The following is a 21,628-nucleotide window of genomic DNA, read 5'->3' as shown; positions in this document are numbered from 1 at the left end:
GTTCCCAAGAGACATTGCGGAGGTCTCCTGGGAACAATGACAAAAGCTCCCAGGAGACATTGCGGCATCGAGGAAATGACGGAATACCCGCACACTACCCGATGAATCCATATACAGGAAGCGGCCAGTAACATAAAGGATTACTAAGGTACAGTGGATCGAGAAAAAAAACATGCGGTTTAGTAATTATGCATATGAGCATATCATTTTATTTTTTTTGGTGGGGGAGTGGATGGGAGTTCCCACACTTTTTTTCCATGGACTTGACCCCTGGACGGCTGGTCATGCAGAAGTGACACAACAAGGTGAGGGATGTGGGGGGAAGCAGGTGAAAATTAAGGTTTCCTATTTAGAATAATAAGCTGCTAGGTTAGTAAAACACAGATATCAGAACCAATTTTAGGTTAATAGGTTAATTACACATAGTTGGAGAACTGCTCAAAGTATTTTATTAGATTAAAACCATAACATTTTATTACATATTCTTGTATTTGCTTAAACATCAATGTTTAGAGCCGGTTCACACTGAGGCGACTTGGGATCCGACTTGAAGTCGCCTCAAGTCGTCCCAAGTCGCGCTGTCGAGAAAAACAATGCAAGTGAATGGGAGCGGTGTTAATACACACGACTCGAGTCGCTCTGACTTCAAAAGAAGTTCCTGTACTACTTCAATCCGACTTGTAGGCGATTTGTACCCATTGATTTCAATGGAAGTCGCCTCCAAGTCTGATCCAAGTCTGATCACTGTCTTAACTGAAGCGACTTTCCAGTAAGATAACATACATTTCTCAGGCAAACCTCTCCCTCCCTCCCTCCCTCCCTCCCTCCCTCCCTCCCTCTCCCTCCCCTAGAGCTGATTGTTGTTTGATTGGCCACTGGAAAGTCTCCTGTCCTGGAGACGACTTCAAGTCCTGTTGTAAATCGCCCCAGATCGCCCTGTGGTTCATGCTCAAGTCGTGTCGGAGTCGCCTCTGAAAGTCGCGCTGGAAGTCGTGTCGCCCTAGTGTGAACCGATTCTACTGATGTGCATAAACTAAATATATTTGAACAAACAAACTTAAACTATATATATCAGTTGGGTCTTTTCATCACAGCACATCTTCTCATGATGTTTCATTCGAGCCACCAGGCCTTGAATCTCTTTGTTGCATTTTACACGCATACCTGTTTTACCCATAGAGGACCTTTTTTAAATATTCCCAAACTGAGGCTCTTTTACGGCCTGCTGCCATTTTGCTCCTCAAGGGAGGAATAAAGCACTTCAAGCTATGTTCAGAAAGATCACAAGGTTTATAAGGTGCTTAGAAGGTTTTACTTCCATTTTTACTGCTTGCCCTTCCTCCTCACACTTAGAGCCTGGTACAGATGCATTTCTCTTCAAACAGTCATATGGTTCGTAGTGTACATAGATTTGCAAAACAATAGGATAAAGGAATATTCCTGAACTTTGTTTTATCTCATGGTTGCTATGAAATTGTGTGAATGCGTTCATGCATGTTATCTCAGCTTGCAGAGCTTGGAATGAGTTTACCAAAGATTTAAATATTGCGGAATATACAGCCTCATGCTAAATAACTAAGCTCCATTTCATGCTGAATAAACTAAATTATTATTGTATCTTAAATAGAAAACTATCGTTTGATACATTTTTACTCCAAAAACATTTTATTAAAATGAATTTGATAAAAATCTAAAAAATCTAAATAAAAAAATAAAAAATAAATTGTTGCATGGGTTAAATGTTTAATGGTTTCTTAGCCCGGGGGTGTGTTTAGAAATCAGAGAGAGGGGGAGGCACCAATTAAATATATGCTACTGATTTCAGTGTAACTGTGCAAGGTGTACACTTACAAGTCCAAGAAGTGAAGATGCCCATCAATGACTGAACAGTCCTGGGGCAAGAGTAAATTTGAGTAAAGATGCCGCTCTGCGGCCGATCCCTCGGCCATGGGGAAGTTGTATTCTGTCATATGAAGGTAAATTGGGTATCTGGCGCTCCAGGAGGCAATGCCCTTAGTTTGTAATAATATACATTTTATTAGTCAGTCTTTAGGTACAAACAGGGGTAAGGGGGTAATTTAAAAAGAGGCAGCCATCCTCGGAATGTGTCCAGCAATGCTGCAAAACATATAAAAGAAACAAGGGGGGCGCCTCTCTAAGTGTAGTATTAAAACCGTAACATTTATTGCACAAGTTTAAAAACACTTACAAGATATAAGTGGGAGTCATGCTCATCATAAGTTTGTAGTCCTGGCAGTTCTACTGCATCCCACAGGCCCCTTGCACGATCCAGGTAGCTGGAAAATGCTGAGGTGTAAATGAGTGTATGAGACTCTTTGGGCCAGATTCACAAAAGTAATACGACGGCGTATCTGCTGATACGCCGTCGTATCCCTGTTTCTATCTATGCGACTGATTCATAGAATCAGTTACGCATAGATATCCCTAAGATCCGACAGGTGTAATAGTTTTACACTGTCGGATCTTAGGATGCAGTACCTCGGCCGCCGCTGGGGGAGTTTGCTTTGTAAACCAGCGTCGGGTATGCAAATTAGCAGTTACGGCGATCCACAAAACTTTTTCCCGTTGTTACGTCGCCGCAAGTGTTAGTTTGCCGTCGCAAAGATAGGGCACCTTTTACAAAGTGTAAAATTAGTACACCATGTAAAAGTATACCCGTCTTTCCCGCGTCGCTTTTGAATTTTTAAAAAAAAATAATTTTCCTGGCGCAAGTCTTTTTTTCACGTTGCGATTCACAAAATGTCGGCGCGTCATAATTTTGCGCAAAGCACGTCGGGAAATTTGCATCGGGAGCACGCGCAGTACGTCCGGCGCGGGAGCACGCCTAATTTAAATGGTGCTCGCCCCATTTGAATTGGGCCGCCTTGCGCCGGACGGATTTAGGATACAACGCCGCAAATTTCCAGGTAAGTGCTTTGTGGATCGGGCACTTAGCCATTAAATTTGCGGCGGTGTAACCTAAATCAGTTACGTTACGCTGCGCTCGGGCTGCGTGAATCTGGCCCTTTGTTCCCTAACCAATATAGCTGGTTATTTATATTTATCACTGCATATAAATATTCAAGAATAAATTGCCTTTATTTTTACATATTACATATTTACATATTAACTAAATTATACACCACACTTTTTTTTTTTAGGTTTTTATCCTAAATATCAATTCATTGAATAATCAAAACAATAATGCCTTATATTTAAAAGCACACTAACTTTTTTGCAGACAAAAATGGTTATTGCGGTACATTGCTACTTCCATCATACATCACTGTAGGAATGGTGTTTTGTTTAGCTCATTGTTGGATGTGCACCAAACATATCACTGTGAACCTTTGCAAAAAGCTCTACCTTAGTCACATTCACATTTGACATCGGCACCTCAACACATTTTGGAACTGGGTTTTTTTTTTTTTTTTGCATGTTCCAAAATTTACTTTGCATATTTATTTATTTTAGTTAGTTATAAGTATTGGCTAATGTAATGAATGGCTTTTGATGCGGTTAACTACAGTAATGAATGTTTACTCCAGTCTCACCTACTAAACGTTGTAGCCTCTTTAAAGTGATTGTTGACCTGTCTGTTGTATCTCACCTATCACTTTGGTTACACAGTTTTTACGTGCAGTCAATTTTAGGCATGCCTGGGTAGTTTGATGTAGCTTCCACTTCATATTAATTGAAAAAGCATCCAAACACTTCTATATTACAGTATTGTGTGGCTTTTGCTATGCCTCTTAGTTTTTCTCCAATTTGATTGTAGTTTTTTGTAGACCTAATTTTCATAGGTGCTCTTCAGATTTACAACCTAAATCGTATACCTTATTGCTGGAAATTTTACAGAAAATGTATTAAATATCTTAAATATGAAGAATAAATATGTATTAAATATTTTAATTATGAATTCAAAATGTAAAGTACGGTAAATGTTTTCTCTCCAATTGATTGTTTTCGTCTCTGCAAACTTAAAAATGTAAAGCTTTCTCAGCTAAGTAAATGATATACTGGATATTATCTTAGTAATGTTATATTAATGCTGTATTACATTTGTATTTTATTGTATAATATGTTTATTTTATATATGTTTTTGCTTTTTCTAGGTGCCATTCTTCCTCTTTATAACGTTCTCTGTGTATACCATGCTGCCCCTTGGGATGCGTGCCTGTGTGATTATCAGCATATTCTCTGGAATGTCCCACATTATCGTCATTAGTGTCACAGTGATGTTGTCCTCAGAGACTCGTGACACCATTGCCTTTGAGGTAATTTCATTGAATGTGGCCCCTAAGACACAAGTGGCAGATTCCAAGGCTCTGTGTTTTAGGGGCAGATACATGCATACATTTTCATGTTATTTATGATCAGCTGTTGTTTGGTTACATAGTGAATTGCTTGTTGCTTTGTTAAGAGGATTTAGGGGGCCAATAACCTATAAAAATGTGTAATGGGTAAAAACATCAATATACTTTAAATATAATTAGTTATCTGCGTGTACTTATCTCTTCCTTATGTATTGCATTGGTTGGTTGCTTTGGATTCAGAAAATGCCTAATACGTATGATGTTCCTGGATGATGTTACTGCAAAATAATTTGCTGTTCGGACATCACATGTGTAATACAGTATTCTGTATGTAACCAATGCTAAAAGTACAATGTGTTCAATAAAATATTGTGTAGTAAAATAGATAAACAGCAGAAGGAAAAAGGGATTTTGATTTCTGAGAATGAAAGGAAAAAATTAAGGGAAAAGTTTAAAGAGTTTACCTGCATAACAAATTACATTACCCCCCCCCCCCCCCCAAGTAGTAAAGGGTTAAAAACCTTTTTTGCTATTTGTGTGCCATTGTGGAGATTTCACTTCCTGTACTGTACCTGACTTTTAAGCCCTGTACACACGATCGGTTTGTCTGATGAAAACGGACCGATGGACCGTTTTCATCGGACAAACCGATCGTGTGTGGGCCCCATCGGTTTGTTTTCCATCGGTGAAATTTTTTTTTCCTATGGATAAAAAAGATCGTCTGTGTGGAAGTCCGTCCGTCAAAAATCCACGCATGCTCCGAATCAAGTCGACACATGCTCGGAAGCATTGAACTTCATTTTTCTCAGCACGTCGTTGTGTTTTGCGTCACTGCGTTTGGACACGGTCGGATTTTTGACCGATGGTGTGTAGGCAAGACTGATGAATGTCAGCTTCATCGGATATCCGACGAAAAAATCCATCGGATTAGATTCCATCAGATCGTGTGTTCAGGGTTTTAGTTCTAGCGAATATATGAGACAAATAATGTGGGTGAGTTTCACTAATGGAGACACAGACAGCAATAACAAGAGGCAGGGCCACTAACCCTCCACAACATTTTTGACTATAGATACATACCAGGAAAGGCTTCTCAGGGTGAAGGCCTACATATTATTATTTGCTTTGCAAATTTGTGAGAATGATTTCCTGAAACTAAATTATAAAACTTGAGCTCAGAAAGTAAAACCAGGTCTGTACTATTTTCATTTGATGTGCACAATACCCTGCTTTCCCCCAAAGTTCTATATCAAAATGTTACTTTTGTTTTACTGTTATCATCAAAACACAATTGAGGAAATTCATATAGGGTGGTGTAGTAGACACCCTTTAAAATTCTGTTGGGATGCAGCACCGAAAGTGTCAGAACTTGCGCATGATTCATGTATCTCTCATGGACAGGTGCATGAAGTGTCCACACTGGGCTTTCTCAGGGCATTCTCTCCTCCCTGGCCACTCTTCCTGTCACACTAGCAGATACATGGCCAAGGAGTTTTGTAGTGGGGTGAACATTAGCTTGATAGGGAACTGAAAGCCAAGTTGCTCATCGGGTCCACTTTACTTTTAATTGACAGGACATGGCAGTCATAGCCATAGCTGCTATTCAGACCACTAGCAGATTTTGAGTCCGCCCACTTCCAATGACTCCACCCACCCAATAAAAAGGTGTTTGCCAAACATGGGACATTTAGCTTTCTTCGGGGTATCTCAAAACTGTACAGGAAGCTTTCACATACATAGTTACATAGTTAGTCTGGTTGAAAAAAATACATAAGTCCATTCAGTCCAACCAATAAAAGAAAAAAAAAAGGAAATTATACAATCCTTTATACACAGTCCTATACCCACAGTTGATCCAGAGGAAAGCAAAAAATCCCAGCAAAGCATGATCCAATTTGCTCCAGCAGGGGAAAAAATTCCTTTGCGATCTCCCAAAAGCCAATCAGATATACCGTGAATCAACTTTACCTATAAATGTTAGTATCCAGTTATATTGTACATTTAGGAAATAATCCAGGCCTTTTTTAAAGCAATCTATTCCACATTATCACAGCTCTTACTGTGAGGAAGTCCATTCCGTATTTGGAGATTAAATCTCTTTTCCTCCAGACATAAAGAGTGCCCCCTTGTCCCCTGTGATGACCCTAACCACCTTACTACCGGCCACTGTCAATTGATGGCGGCACGATAATCCTCTCGTTCTGGGAGGACATCAGATGACGTCCTCGCCTTGCCGAAACCACTAGGGGGCTTGCGCCGCCCCATCCCCCGCGTTACTAGATACCCGATGTGCCCGATGGTGGCGATGTCCGCTGGGCACTCGCAATTGCCCAGTAACTGAGCAGGACCGTGGATCTCTGTGTGTAAACACAGAGATCCACATCCTGTCAGGGAGAGGAGACCGATGCTGTGTCCCTTGTACATAGGGACACAGCATCGGTCACCTCCCCCTGTCAGTCCCCTCCCCCTACAGTTAGAATCACTCACTAGGGTACACATGTAACCCCTTGATCGCCCCTTAGTGTTAACCCCTTCCCTGCCAGTCATATTTACACAGTAATCAGTGCATATTTATAGCACTGTTATCTGTATAAATGTGAATGGTCCCAAAATAGTGTCAAAAGTGTCTGATGTGTCCGCCGCAATATCGCAGTCACGATAAAAATTACTAGTAAAAAAAAAAAAAATGCTATAAATCTATCCCCTATTTTGTAGCCGCTATAACTTTTGCGCAAACCAATCAATATAGGCTTATTGCGATTTTTTTTTTTTTTTCAAAATTCTTTATTTATTCACAACAAAGAGCATGTCCACATGGATCATATTGACAGCATATAAACAGCAACATCTTCACATGTTCAAGGGCAAACTATCACAGTGTGGTAGGATGTTGGGTGTAACCTAGTTCGTGGTTCGTCTGTTCCGTGCTTGTGACACCAAGCCTACCATCTGTACCCTTGGTGACTTTGCCCCTAGGGAGCCTCCAGCAACGGAGTGCGGTGTGAAGTCAGGGATCCGCGGACACGCCCCTTTTTTTCCGTTATCGAAAGGTCAGAAAACGGGGAAAGAATGGAGCGGCAGGGAGTAGCACCTCCCGCCACCCATCCGAGGATTGGAGAAACGGTGTCGCCTCGGGAGCCGGGTTCCCGACAGCATCATGGAAAGAAAGAAGGAAAAAGAGAAGAGAGAGAGGGGGGGGGGGGGGGGGGGGTGAAGGGTTTTGCCCGCGGGCATGGAGCATGTCAGCCTTCTGGCCTGTCATCGTTCCGTCGAGTATCAGAGTTAACTCCTCCCTGAAGAGGGGGGAAGTTGTGTCAAGGAGTTTAGGTCTGTCCCCTAAGTGCTTGTCCTTCATCTGAGTAGGTGAACACATTCCATAACTGCCAAGTCTTTTTGTATGACTCCTGTCTATCCTGATCTGTGAGGATAAGATCCTCCATTCTATTGATATCATCTACCCTCCGGAGCCACATCGTCACCGTCGGCGGGTTTGGGGATTTCCAGCAAGCCGGGATGCATGCTTTAGCTGCGTCTAGAAGGTGTCGGATAACTGATTTCTTGTATACGCGTGTAGGGTATGAGTTAGCGTGTAGCAAGAGGTATGCTGGGTCGTCAGGGATCTGGCGTTCAGTAAATTTTTGTGATATCCTCCTGACCTCCGCCCAAAAGGGTTTCAGCAGTGGGCATGACCAGAAAATGTGGGTCAACGTGCCTACGTCCCCCTGGCAACGCCAGCATGTCTCTGAGGCGGACCCGAAAAGTCTGTGAAGCAAAGCCGGGGTGCGATACCACCTAGTCAGGATTTTGTAGTTTGTTTCCTGTATTTTGGTGCAGATAGAGGATTTGTGTGTAAAGGTCAGAATCTGCTGTCTGACTTTGGCCGAAAACGTGCATTGGAGTTCCTGTTCCCATTTTATGATACAGGGGAGTTGATATCCCTCTTGCGGTGTGACTAGTATGTTGTGTAAGATGGATAGCGCGTGTGGTAATGTGCCCGTCTCTGAGCATATCTCCTCTATTGGTGTGAGAGGTAGAGTCCCTGTCTGTGGGGGTCTCATGGTATGTAGGAAGTGGTTCAGCTGGCTTGCCCTCATGAAGTCTAGTTGAAATCCCCCTCCCTGATCCATCAACTCTGCGGGTGTCCTCCAGCGGCCTGCTATGCTAAAGTGGGAGACCTGACACATACCTGACTCCCTCAGCGCTCGGAACCTACCGTCACGGAGCCCTGGTTCAAAGTTCGGGTTCCCTAGCACTGGTCGTAGGGACGAATTCGCCGGCGGCGACCCCATCTGAGCGAGCATCTTCGCGCAGATACTGGTCGTGGCACCTATCAGTGGATGAGATCGTAGAGATTTGGGCAGACCCGTGTCGCACCATGGGGCTCTCCGCAAGGGGATGTCGCTTTGGGCTTGCTCTATGTGGGGCCATAGTTTAGTGTTCCCGTGTCTGCACCAGTCCACTAGTCTGTTTAGATGTGCCGCGTGGTAATACGTGCGGATATTGGGCATAGCCAGTCCACCATTTGCCTTGGGTAGGGACAACACTGTTCTGTGAATCCTGGGATGTTTCCCAGCCCACAGGAATTTTTTAAACATGGATTGCACCTGTCTAAAGTATTCCGCCGGTATGCGTATAGGTAGGGCTTGAAGAAGGTAAGTAAATTTAGGTAGAATGGACATCTTAAGTATTCCGCACCTCCCGAACCAGGAGTGCAGGCCTGTTGTCCATTGGTCTAGTAGCTTCTGAGTGGTTTTCAATAGTGGTGGGAAGTTGAGCTTAAAAATTTGGGTGAGGGACGGAGGGATACGGGTTCCCAGATAGCTTATGGCTGTATCCGTCCACTGTAGGCTGAAGCCTTGGCGCAGTCGGTCTAGGCGGGGGCTCGAGATACCCACTCCCATTGCTACCGACTTTCCTATATTGATTTTCATATTGGACAGTCTCCCATAAGTCTCGAATTCTCTCATCAGATTCGGTAGAGATACCTCAGGGTCAGTCAGTGTGAACATCAGGTCGTCTGCATAGGCAGACACTTTATATTCTCCCTCTCCCACCTTGACCCCTGATATGTCCGTATTCAATCTCACATGTCTCAGGAATGGCTCGAGGGTCAACGCAAATAATAGTGGCGACAAGGGACACCCCTGTCTCGTTCCGTTCCTAATCTGAAAGGCCTCTGACACCACCCCGTTAGCCCTGACTCGTGCCGTCGGTTCTGTGTACATCGCCGAAATCCAGTTCATCATCCTATGTCCCAAGCCGATGTGTCTTAAAGTGTCAAACATGAATCGCCAGTTAACCCGGTCGAACGCCTTTTCGGCGTCTGTACTCACCAAGACGCAAGGCGTCTTTGAGGTGTTCACCGCGTGCAATAGGTTAAGGACTTTGACAGTATTGTCCCTAGCTTCCCTAGTGGGAACAAATCCCACTTGGTCCAGGTGGATAAGGCTCGTCAGGTGTTGTTGGATTCTAGTCGCTATAATTTTGGTAAGGAGTTTAAGGTCTACATTAAGGAGCGAGATAGGGCGGTAACTACCACATTGACTGGGGTCTTTCCCTTCCTTAGGGATGATGGCTATCTGCGCCTGTAAGGTGGATACATGTAGCCTCCCTCCCAGACCTAGACCGTTAAATAACTCAACCAGATGTGTGCCCAGGGTGGGGAGCAATGCTTTGTAGTACGCCACTGTCAGGCCGTCAGGTCCCGGAGCCTTGCCCGGTTTGGTGTTACCAAGGGCGGCGTGGAGTTCCTGCAGGGTAATGGGTTCCTCTAGTACCTCTCTGGTTTCGACTGGGAGCGTTGGCATGGTTGAAGTGGTCAGATAGTCTCGAGAAGGGCCTCCGTCGGGGTCCCGAGTCGCCGAGGGTATATTGTATAGTGTGTCATAGAAGTCCCTGAATTCTCTGGCGATCTCTTGTGGCATTGACACCCTCTGCCCGCCGGCGGTAACAACGTGGGGTATATATGCTGCACTAGTTTGTGTCCTCAGTGAGCGGGCTAACATCCTCCCACATTTGTCCCCTGACTCATAGACCTTGCGTCTACAGATCTGGATGGTCGCCTTGGCCTTGTACGTAAGGACGTCCGTCACTTGTCGTCGTACTGTGTCCAGGTCTAATCCCAATTGTTTCGTCGGTGTTATTTTGTGTTGCGTCTCTAAGGATGTTAGTTTAGCCATTAATGTCGTCAGTTGTTCTGTCCTAAGTCTTTTCCGTCTGGCCCCATGCTTGATAAAAATACCGCGGACGACCGCCTTGTGGGCTTCCCACACCACTTCCGGACCAATGTCTGGTACAATGTTGGCGGAGAAATAGTGTCCCACTTCCTTAACCACGTCTGCCAGTATTTCGGGGTCCTGTAATAGGGATTCGTTTAGCCGCCATGGATGTCGCCTCTCTGTCTCCCTATCCGTCAGGGTATATACTAATATTACCGGGGCGTGGTCTGACCATGTTATCGAGCCTATCTTAGCTTCTTTGACCGCCATCAGGTTCCTGTGATGGACCAAAAAATAGTCTATCCGGGAGTATACCTGGTGGGGTCTGGAGAAAAAGGTAAAGTCTTTCTCTCCCGGGTGCAATAGACGCCATGTGTCCACCAGTTGGCTTGCGTGAAGTGCTGCTTGTATGCGTCCGCGCATTTTCCCCGAGGTGGAGGATGTCCCCGATGAGGTGTCCTCTAAGGGAGATAGTGGAACATTAAAATCGCCCCCCACTATCAGCTGCCCGGTGGCAAATCTCGTCAGTCGTTCTAGGTGTTTCGTCAGGAAGGTGTCTTGGTTGTCATTAGGAGCGTAGAAGCTCGCCAGGGTAACGCCTGTCGACCCTATCCGTCCTTTTAGGAACAGGAAGCGTCCTCCGGTGTCTCTCTGTATGTCGTCTAGTGTCCAAGGTACACCGGCCGCGATCAGAATAGAGACACCTCGGGACTTTGCCTCAGAGAAGGAGGAGTGGTAGACCGTCGGATAATATCTATTTTTTAGGATTGGAAGCTTGTCTTCCCTGAAGTGCGTCTCCTGTAGCATTACCACGTCTGCTCTCAGGCTGCGCACCTCCTGTAGCATCATCTTGCGTTTCTCGGGGGTGTTTAGGCCCTTGGCGTTCAATGAAACAATGGTCAGTGCGTCCATGCTCGCGGGGGGGGGGGGGGGGGGGGGGGTTGGGGGGGGTCAAGGAAAGGTAGTGGAAAGTGTCCCGGAAAAGTCCAGGAGTGGAAGAGTTATAGGGTACAGAGAAAGGAGAGAATAGAGAAGATACAGAGTGTAGTAGGAAAGGCCAACACCAGAGAGTGCGGCTAGTAAAGAGATCTAAATTAGCTTAACTAGCTAGAGCGCTCACCAGAACTAGTCCGGAGTTCGAGCGCGGGCCTATGTGGGTCGGTGGTTGGACAGAGCTATCATTGCGAGCCCCCGACCCTATCCAACCCCCCCCCCCGGCCAACGTAAATAAGATAACATAAGTATGGCAATGCAATCAGTCTTAAACCATATATGACATATAACAGCATTTAAGTGGCAAACAGTGGCATATAACATAAGGAACACATATCCCGTAAGATACCCCTCCGGGGGACCCCACCCATCAGCGAGGGGGCACACCCGGCAGAGGGGACCGATCAGTGTGCTCAGTAAGGGATGTATATGGCCCATCTCCCCTGACACCCCTCCCGTGTAACGTCAGATCACTCCTCCCGTTCCCTCCCCCATAGCGCCCCAATAGTACATGACGTCTCCCAGATTCATCTCCCTCCCCAGGATGGCAAAGGGCCAGTCTCCCCTCCCCTCTACATGCCTCCCTCCGGGGAAGCCGCTTCACCTCCCCTCCTCCATCTCATCCCAACACACATGACCATATCCCAGCAGTGGGCTCCCCCTGTCCTCCACAGGAGCAGTGTCCAGTGGGGCAGTCCCCCTCCCCTGACCTCGGAGTTTCCTCCAGTGGCCCGCGTTGCCATCGGGTGGGCCGGCATGGTGAGGAAAAAAAAGGATCATGCCCGTGCAAAACAAAATAAAATAATAAAAAAATGAAAAACCGATCAGGCGACCTAAAAACCAAGCCAGGGGAGGGTAGACGAGCCCCGTGTGTCTCGTGTGCATATCCCCAGCATAGCAAAGACTTCCTTGGTGCAGGGGGGATCCCCCTCCCGCGGGGGGCACTCATGCATCTACAGGGTAGGCCGGGGCACGCTCTAACAGCGCGGGAGCCCCATTCTTGCAGTATACCTCCAAGGCCTGAATCATAGAACACAGGGCCCCAGTAGTGTGGAGGACATAGTTTCAAATGTCCGGGTCAGGGTGCGAGGTGAATGAGGGTTCCAACAGGAGTCTAAGTGGCCCGTGTCTGTCCAGTCCCAGGGGGGCTGCAAAGAGCAGTGTTCAATGTTCTGGGGCTCGTATCCCACCATCGTGGGAGAGACACCTGGATGTCAAATGAGGGGCACAGAGGGGTCGGGAGAGCGGATTAGGTGGGAGCTCGGGGGGGGTCAGGGAATCTTGGCCCAAGGCCTACTCACGGCGTTCCTCTCCTGAGGGGGCGCGCTGTCTCCTCCGTCCGCGTCCTCTCTGTCTGTTCTCTATTCCCGGTCTGTAGTTTGAGGGGCCTGATCTTCCCGCTGCGCGGGGTAGTATCTGCAGCCAGTCGGGAATCGGTATCTGGTCCGCATCCAGGAAACGGAAGAGGGCCGGTAGGTCCGCTGGCGACTGGACTGTGAAGGCTGCTCCATCCTTCCTAAAGGTCACCGCCAACGGGTAGCCCCAACGGTAGGTGAATTCTCGCTGTCTCGCTAGGTCCAGGACGGGCTTCAGCATCGCCCTTCTGCGGAGAGTTGCTCTTGAAAGATCCGGGAGTACCTTCACCGTTGCCCCCTCCAGGAGGATCTCCCCTCTGTCCCACGCACCGCGGATGATGCGCTCCTTCTGCGTATAGCGCAGCAGCCGACACACATCTCGCGGCCTGTCCGGATCAGCCGACCTCGGGCCCAAGGCGCGGTGTGCGCGGTCCACCTCGACGACCTCCGTCGGGCTGCCCAGCAAGTCGCGGAATAGGCCCAGCAGGACCTCGTCCAAGGCCTCGGGTTCCACCGTCTCAGGAATCCCCCGCAAACGAAGGTTGTTGCGGCGGCTCCTGTCCTCGACCTCTTCCAGGTGCAGTTGGAGCGTTGTAGCCGCCTCCCTATGGTGGTCACGGTCCCGCTCCAGATCCGCCACTCTCCGCTCCAGGGTCGACAGCGATCCCTCCCCGGTGGTCACTCTGTCTGCCAACGTGGATATCTCCGCCCGTACCTCCTGGACGTCTCTCCTATGAGTCTCCTCCAGCTTAAGGATGAGAGACTCTATGTCTTGTCTTGTGGGGAGGGCCTGCAGCAGTGCCCGTATCTCCTGTTCCGCGGAAGAACCCCCGGCCGGGGGGGAGAGGGCCTCCATAGTTGGGTATAGGTCCTCGGGTGTGCCCGGAGTGGCGGGGTGTACTGCCGCTTCCTCCTGTTGAAATGTCCAGAGGTCTAGTTCGAGATCCCCCGCTGGTCCGCCACGTGGGCCTACTCTTGGCGCCGCCACTCTCGCGCCCGGAGGAATCGCCACAGAGGGGCTAAAAAAGCGGTGTAAATCCCCCGATTTCGTGCTGGAGCGGGTGGTGCGGGTTGTAGATCGTCTTTTGGTCTTTTTGACAGATTGCATGCCTAAATTCGCTGAGTTTGGCCGGTACAAGAAGGGACAGGGCCGGGAGCTCCAAGTTCCTGCGTCCTCACTCAGCCATGTCCAGGCCACGCCCCCCTGCGATTTTTTTTTACCAAAAATATGTAGAAGAATGAATAAAGGGGGCACAATATGAGCCCACTTTCTTGGGACTGCGGCTCCCTCAGCCCTGCTAGGTAGGTAAGGGTTAAGGTGGCTAATGGCAGCACCTGGCCTGCTAAGGAGCTCGGCAGGCCGGGTAGGATCAGCCAATAGGGTGCGGTGGAAGCTGCTGGAAGAGCCTGGAGGCTATTTAAGGACCAGCAGCTTCCGGTGGTCTTCCTCTGGCCCTGTGTGAAACAAGCAGCACGGACTCCCTCCCTCCCGCCCCAGTCGCGACTACTTTATGTGATGGGTCACCCTGGTATCCAGGGGGGACGTTATTTGTAAATAAAAGAAAATTGTTGGAGTACTGCTCGAGTTTTCAGAACTGAGCAGGTTTTTCAGCTTGGTATATGATGATTTATGTTTTGAACGATTTATTAAAGTTTATGGAAATTTATTGGTAAATCAATAAAGGTGTCGCGGCCAAATATTTTGCCACTTAAAGTTGTGTCAAGTGTACTAATTTCAGTTGTATCCGGGAAGGTAGGTTTGGGCGGGTGGGGCCTGCAGTTCCATACATATCAGGCAAAACTGAGGAAAAAAATTGTTTTTTTATATATTTTTGGAGATATTTATTATAGCAAAAAGTAAGATATTGCTTTTTTTTTTTCAAAATTGTCGCTCTTCTTTTGTTTATAGCAAAAAAAAAAACGCAGAGGTGATCAAATATCACCAAAAGAAAGCTATATTTGTGGGGAAAAAATGATTAAAATTTTATTTGGGTAAAGTGTTGCATTGGGAACAGTGAAAAAATATGCAGCGCTAAACATTCTTGTAAAGAGCAAATTATGCATCAATGTGATGAGAACACAGTGACCTGTAAATAAGTGTCCATTTAAAACAACCAACGCAAAAGGAAACACAGAAGAAAAGTCCATCAATAGGGGGTGTATGACCACATCCTCATCATTGGAAAAAAATTTCTGCACGGTAAAATCAGAAGTAGATGGAATACTCTTACCAGATGACGTGGATCTGCTTGTCAGCGACAACAGATCATAAAGGCATGTAAGGACTCCACTCGGCTCTGCTCGGCTGGATGATGGCACAGTAGTAGACTCACCACGGGGTATCCTGCTGGATGGCTGTGAGCCTGGACTGGAACCTCACCGTAGGTGTACTTGCTCCAACTCCAATTCGTGAACAGGAACAGAGGGTCCGCTTATTTAAACGCCAACTGGTGATGTGAACAGTGGTGTCCACTGATGCAAGGTGCACACTGGTATGGAGTTTGAAAAAACTTTGCATCCAAGCAAGTCATGCAGGGAAGAGAAAGAAAACAATGCTCCGGATGGTGCAGGTAAAAGAGGGTAGGTTTTATTGTAATAAAACCAACAACATAAAAGTGATCACTTTAGTATAAAAAGAGAGTAAAAGCAATATGGGGTGCAGGTATAGCAAGCCCGACGCGTTTCGTCCAAGTGGACTTCAACTGGGGCATCTACCTTCACCCCCATATTGCCACATATATATAATAAAAATGCTTAGTCAAACTGAGTGGGCGGACCAATCAGGCAAGCTCAGTAATTAGCCAATCGGATCAGGCGATACTCCTGACCCGAATGGTTACCAATCATCAATCAGTTTTTAAAGACAGGAAATGGATAAACAGAACCTTATCACAAAACATAAAATTACAGAAAAAGAAACAGATATTCCACCATTCCTATTGTGTAACCTATATTGGACTCATATTAATAGTTTATAAAAAATAAGCCAGAGGGAAGGGGGGGTGGAAAGTGGGGAGGGATGTTGACCACCTGTATCAAGGCTGTACTCAGTGCTCGCCACCTTTGTGTTGAATCCACATATGTTGGATCTTCATATAGAGCCAGACTGGCCTGCAGCGATGCAGGAATCATTCATAAATGTGCTGTCTGGGGACACAAGCCAGTGCGCCGCTCGATCCTCCTTGCAGCGCTAGCCTGGCGTCCCCAGACGTCCAGGAACCACCCTGGAACGCAACGCCCTTGTGCGAATCACGCCGCGCGTGACGTCATCGCGCGACGTGACAGCACATGGCGCTTGGTGGCCAATAGGAGCGCGGCTCGTCCGGCGTGTGGATCTAGCTCCAGGACGCCGCACAACCGTGCCCATCGAGGCTAAGTCTTGTCTGAATGTACTGGCAACACTGCCAGGCAATAAACAAACCAAAACGGAGGAAATAAAAAATAGGAAATTTGAGGCTCATATATATGGCCAATGGAATGATCATCCCTGTGTGCTCCTGACATGAAGCATACACGGGGAGTGAAAAAAGGGGGAATGTCGCCCTCAAGGGGGGAAAAAAGGGCAACGCAACACCGGGACACCTTACACATAAAAAATGTGTCTTTAAATGCAAGAAATGTTTATACATCTATGGGCTGGAAATGTACAGCCCAAAAAATATAAAGGCAGAAAATAGTTCCTGGATCTATTTAGGATCCCAGTTGGGTTGGAAAAAATATATCTGTGGTTTACCAAACAAAGGAAAAAACAAAATTTTAATAAAATAAAAATAACTCAAACAGCAATTAGGTTAGGCCTTGTTTATAAATGAATTTATATCCCATTCTACGTTCATACCGAATGGTTGGTATGTGCGTAGTTCATGTATCCAGTATGTTTCCAACTGCGATACACCCCGTATACGGGATTCGCCTCTCCAGTGGGGTACAAAACGATCAATCACCAAAAACTGAGTCCCATGGGGGTTTTTATTGTGATATTGTAAATAGTGTCGTGGAACGCTATGATTAGTTTTGCCCAACAGGATATTAGCTATATGCTCATTCACTCGAACTGTAAAAGTTCTAATGGTCCTCCCGATATATTGTTTCTTGCAAGGGCAAGTTAGAAGGTAAACAATATATCGGGTGGCACATGTCGTGAAATGTTTCATCTGATATATTTTTGAGGTGGTCATAGACTGGAAAGTTTCACTTTTACGTCTGCCGCTTGTGTTATGCAAACACACATTGCACCTACGGCAGGGGAAGAAAGCCTTACAGTCCTGAAAGAAGGTGACCTGTTTCGGGGGATCGATAACATTCGGGGCTATCTGTCCCTGAATGGATCTAGCACCCCTAAAAATAACACCCGCCCTGTCTGGTAGGGCCGGACCCAAAATTTTATCATTTCTTACAACACCCCAATGTTTTGCAAGTATCTCTTTAATTTGCCTAGACTGGACAGAGTATGTAGTGAAGAAAGACCACCGGAATTTGTCGTCCGTGGCCTTCTTTGGGCGAACCTCCAGAAGTGAACTGCGATCCAAATGTAAAGTTCGCTCAATTTCAGCTTCCAGTTCACCCACCTCATATCCCTTCTCTACAAATCTGTCTTTCAAGACCATAGATTGGGCGATAAAGTCCTCAGTTTTAGTACAATTCCGTCTCAGTCGCAAAAACTGGCTCCGAGGAACGGATTTTAACCACTGTGGATGGTGGCAGCTGTCCAGCGGTATATAACCGTTACGATCGGTCGGTTTGAAATATGTACTAAATTCAAGATGATGTTCAACTACTTTGATCTCCAAGTCTAGAAAATGCACAGAGGTAGAACTAGCCTCATGGCTCAGTCGGATACCTCTGTCATTGTTGTTCAATGTTGACATGAAGTCGTTAAGCGATTCTTGGTCGCCTTTCCATAGGAGGAGGATGTCGTCTATATATCTAGCCCAGAGAACCAATTCTGGTCTCTTAAGGGCATAGATGACATCCTCCTCCCATTTAGCCATATAGAGATTGGCCAGACTGGGGGCAAATTTGGCCCCCATGGCCACACCCCTGGTTTGCAAATAAAAAGTGTTTTGAAACCAAAAATAATTATGTTGAGCTGCAAAAATGAGGAGCTGCATAATAAAGTTACGTTGTATCACCGATAGGGTAGTGTTTAGGGACAGGTAGTACTCCACTGCATCAAAACCCAATTGATGGGGAATACACGTATATAATGCAGTCACATCTGCAGTGGCCAGAATCATGTCGTCACTAAAGGAAACTGATTCTAATAACCTGATGGTGTCGCCCGTATCCTTAAGGTAGGACGGCATGAGTCTGACCAATGGTTGCAGATGGAAGTCCACATATTTGCCTATCCTGGATGTGACCGAATCAATCCCGCTGACTATCGGGCGGCCGGGGGGATTGATTGGGTCTTTATGAACTTTGGGGGGGTAATATATAGCTGGAATCCTGGGTACAACTGGTATCAGGAAATCACGCTCTTTTTTATTCAAAATCCCCAAAGAGAAACCCTCATTGACCAACTCAACGAGGCACTTCTTATATTGGGAAGTGGGATTGGTATGGATCCGAGAATATGTTTCAGAATCCCCCAATATTTTGTCCATTTCTTTAACATAATCAGCCTTGTCCAGCACGACTAAGGCTCCCCCCTTGTCGGCTGGACGGATGATTAAGTCTTTTTGTTCACAGAGCTTTTTTAGGCCTCTCTTAATTTTTGGGTCGGTGTGTATTTTTTTATTTTGAAGTTTGTCAAGGTCTTCCAACACCAAACTCCGGAAGACATTAATGGCCGGAGCAATGTTTCCCGGAGGGTTGAATAGGGAAGGGTTAGCTAACCCCGTATGGATATGGACATCCGGGGGCTTGGAAACAGTGGGAGCAGTGATAAAATGTAACGCCGTCAGCGTTACTCCTTCCACATGGAGCGCAGACTTGTCACTTATGACAGTTGCGCTCCATTCAGATACACGTCCGCGTCACTTCCGGTGCGCGGACGTCTGCGCTCCACGTTGGAACGCGGAAGTGCGTTCCAACGTGCGGCGCTCAGCTCAGCCACTGCCCGGGCTATTTAAACTCCCGGGAATGGCGGCAGGGTGTTCGGATATTCCTTTTGGACCCTGCCGCCACCTGGGAACCCAGAACGAGCTACAGAGTCCCTGTAGCACCTCTCTTCACAGCGCACCTGTTCAGAGACCCAAGACATCACTAGCTTCTGCTGGAGATTCACCACCATTGCTCACTACAGGCTAGATACCACCACCACCTGTGCGGACTTTCCTGGTACAAACCACCTCCTAAACCGCAAGTATATCTAAACCACATTACTGCTGTATAAGGTACCATCAACACCTGTGCGGACTTTCCTGGTACAGACCACCTCCTAAACCGCAAGTATATGTAATACCAGCTTGTTGCTAATAGTGATTGCTAGTATATGCCTGAACTATATCCTAGACTCTATACTTATTACTATATACTAGCACCAGATACAGCAGAGTACTTCATACTATTCATATGTGTGTGGTGAGATACTACAATACCAGTAATTTCTACTACCTTTATTTGATGCAAATACCTAAATTAGATTTACGATTATAGTATCTGGGTTGTGTCTATCAATTAAGCTTAAGAGGAATTAAGCTACTACTTTTATGTGTTACCTTCATTAGAGGATATGATGATAATACCCCAAACTCTTATTGTTCTGTGAGAGTGAAGTGGTGGTTGATTTCTGATAAGCCTCTACACCTGCGGTCTAAACATTAAGTAGAGTCTTATCATTTTCAGGGTCATAACATAATATCCGAACCCCAAAAAGATAAAGGATATAATTACATATATCTTTTAAATGGATCCAGCTGACCTTGCAAATCATTTAGTTGCACTCTCTCAAAGAGTTGATAATCTTACTAACAACATGAATGAGTTACGTATGCAGAATGATGCTTTAAGAGATCAAAATTTGGCACAAGCCAGGCAAAGACCTGAACCAAAGGCCTGTTCACCGGAACCATTTTTTGGAGATAGAAAAAATTACAGACAATTTATTAGTTCATGTCGACTGATGTTTGAACTACAGCCACGTACTTATCATTCTGATAGGATAAAGATCCTTACATTAATTTCTTTTCTTAGAGGTGAGCCCAGGGTATGGGCTGACACCTATGTAGAAGAACACGGAGATCTCTTAGGATATTTTGACACATTTCTTGATGAGATGTCTTTGTTATACGAAGATCCCAACAAACAGTTAACAGCTGAGAATTCAATCAGGAGTCTTAGACAGGGAAGGCGTCCTGTTGAAGATTTTATTTCAGAATTCAAATGTTGGTGCAGAGAAACTCAATGGTCTGATATTTCTCTCAGAAACCAGTTCCGTTTGGGTTTATCTGAAGCTATGAAGGATGAGTTAGCTCGTGTTGACCTACCCACTACTTTGGAAGATCTTATGCACCTCTCAGTCACTATTGATCGTCGCCTTCGCGAAAGAAAGACCGAACGTGCCACTACCTATTCTGTCACTCCCTTCAGGAGATCTAGATCACCTCCCAAAGATTCTCCAATGGATCTTAGTGTTATTAAAGGACCTTTAACCTCTGCAGAGAAACAGCGTCGCAGAGCTAACAATCTTTGCCTATATTGTTCTGCTCCTGACCACATCGTTTCCACCTGCCCTCTTCTCAAGAAGAATTCAGAAGGTAATTTCTCCCACATTAATAAATTAAATTCACCCGGAACCATATCTAATCATTATATTTTTGTTCCTCTCACCCTACAGTGGGATCAAGGAAAGATTTCCATTGAAGCAATGGTCGACAGCGGGGCATGTGGCAACTTCATTGACTCAAATGTTGTAAAAGCAAATAAAATTCCCAGTGTGTTAAAGCAGATTCCAGTGTCACTCACATTTATTGATGGATCTAACTCTTCTTTCGGTCCAGTTACATCTCAGACAGTTCCTTTAATAGTTTCTTGTGCCAATGGCCACACAGAGACTCTCAATTTTGATATTATTTCATCTCCAGTTTTCCCTATAGTTTTAGGTTTACCATGGTTGCATCTTCATCAGCCTACTATTCTTTGGCCCACAAGATCTCTTTCTTTACAGTCTACTTACTGTACAGAATTTTGTCATCCTCCATGTATCATCTCCTTCTCAGAGATTCATCCTACTAATTTACCAGATTACTTACAAGATTTTGCTGATGTGTTCAGTAAGACTAACGCGGAGAAACTCCCTCCACATAGGATTTACGATTGTCCTATTGACTTAATTCCTGACAGTCCTATCCCTACCGCTCGGATCTACCCCCTTTCACAACCAGAGCTTATACACCTAAAAGTTTACTTGGATGAGAACCTTAAAAAAGGATTTATAAGGCCCTCCACTTCTTCTGCCAGTGCAGCTCTATTTTTTGTAAAAAATAAGGATGGATCACTTCGACCGATAATAGATTATCGATCCCTCAATAACATCACAGTAAAGAATAGATATCCATTACCACTCATTCCAGAGCTTATTGAAAGGTTACAGACAGCTAAGATCTACACAAAGCTGGACCTCAGAGGTGCTTATAATCTTATAAGGATTCGCTCTGGAGATGAGTGGAAAACTGCTTTTAAAACTCGATACGGGCTTTTCGAGTACTGTGTAATGCCTTTCGGCTTATGTAATGCCCCAGCAACTTTTCAGTGGTTTATTAACGATATTTTTCATGATCTGCTTGACATTTGTGTTGTTATC

The 21,628-nt window shown here is 45.8% G+C and overlaps 1 protein-coding gene across 2 annotated transcripts in view; it reads left to right on the top strand.

Moving 5' to 3' along the window:
• The window catches only part of ADCY7 (adenylate cyclase 7), a 336,616-nt gene that overhangs the window by 161,513 nt on the left and 153,475 nt on the right, over positions 1-21,628 (top strand). For both annotated transcript variants that reach the window (XM_040328713.1, XM_040328712.1), the window contains one exon: positions 4,116-4,277. In XM_040328713.1, coding sequence (XP_040184647.1) covers positions 4,116-4,277 — 162 coding nt within the window. The remainder of the gene's footprint in view (positions 1-4,115; positions 4,278-21,628) is intronic.

Source organism: Rana temporaria, chromosome 11 (assembly GCF_905171775.1).
Source record: "Rana temporaria chromosome 11, aRanTem1.1, whole genome shotgun sequence".
NCBI classification, from domain to species: domain Eukaryota; kingdom Metazoa; phylum Chordata; class Amphibia; order Anura; family Ranidae; genus Rana; species Rana temporaria.
This window is presented reverse-complemented; position numbering and strand designations above follow the sequence as displayed.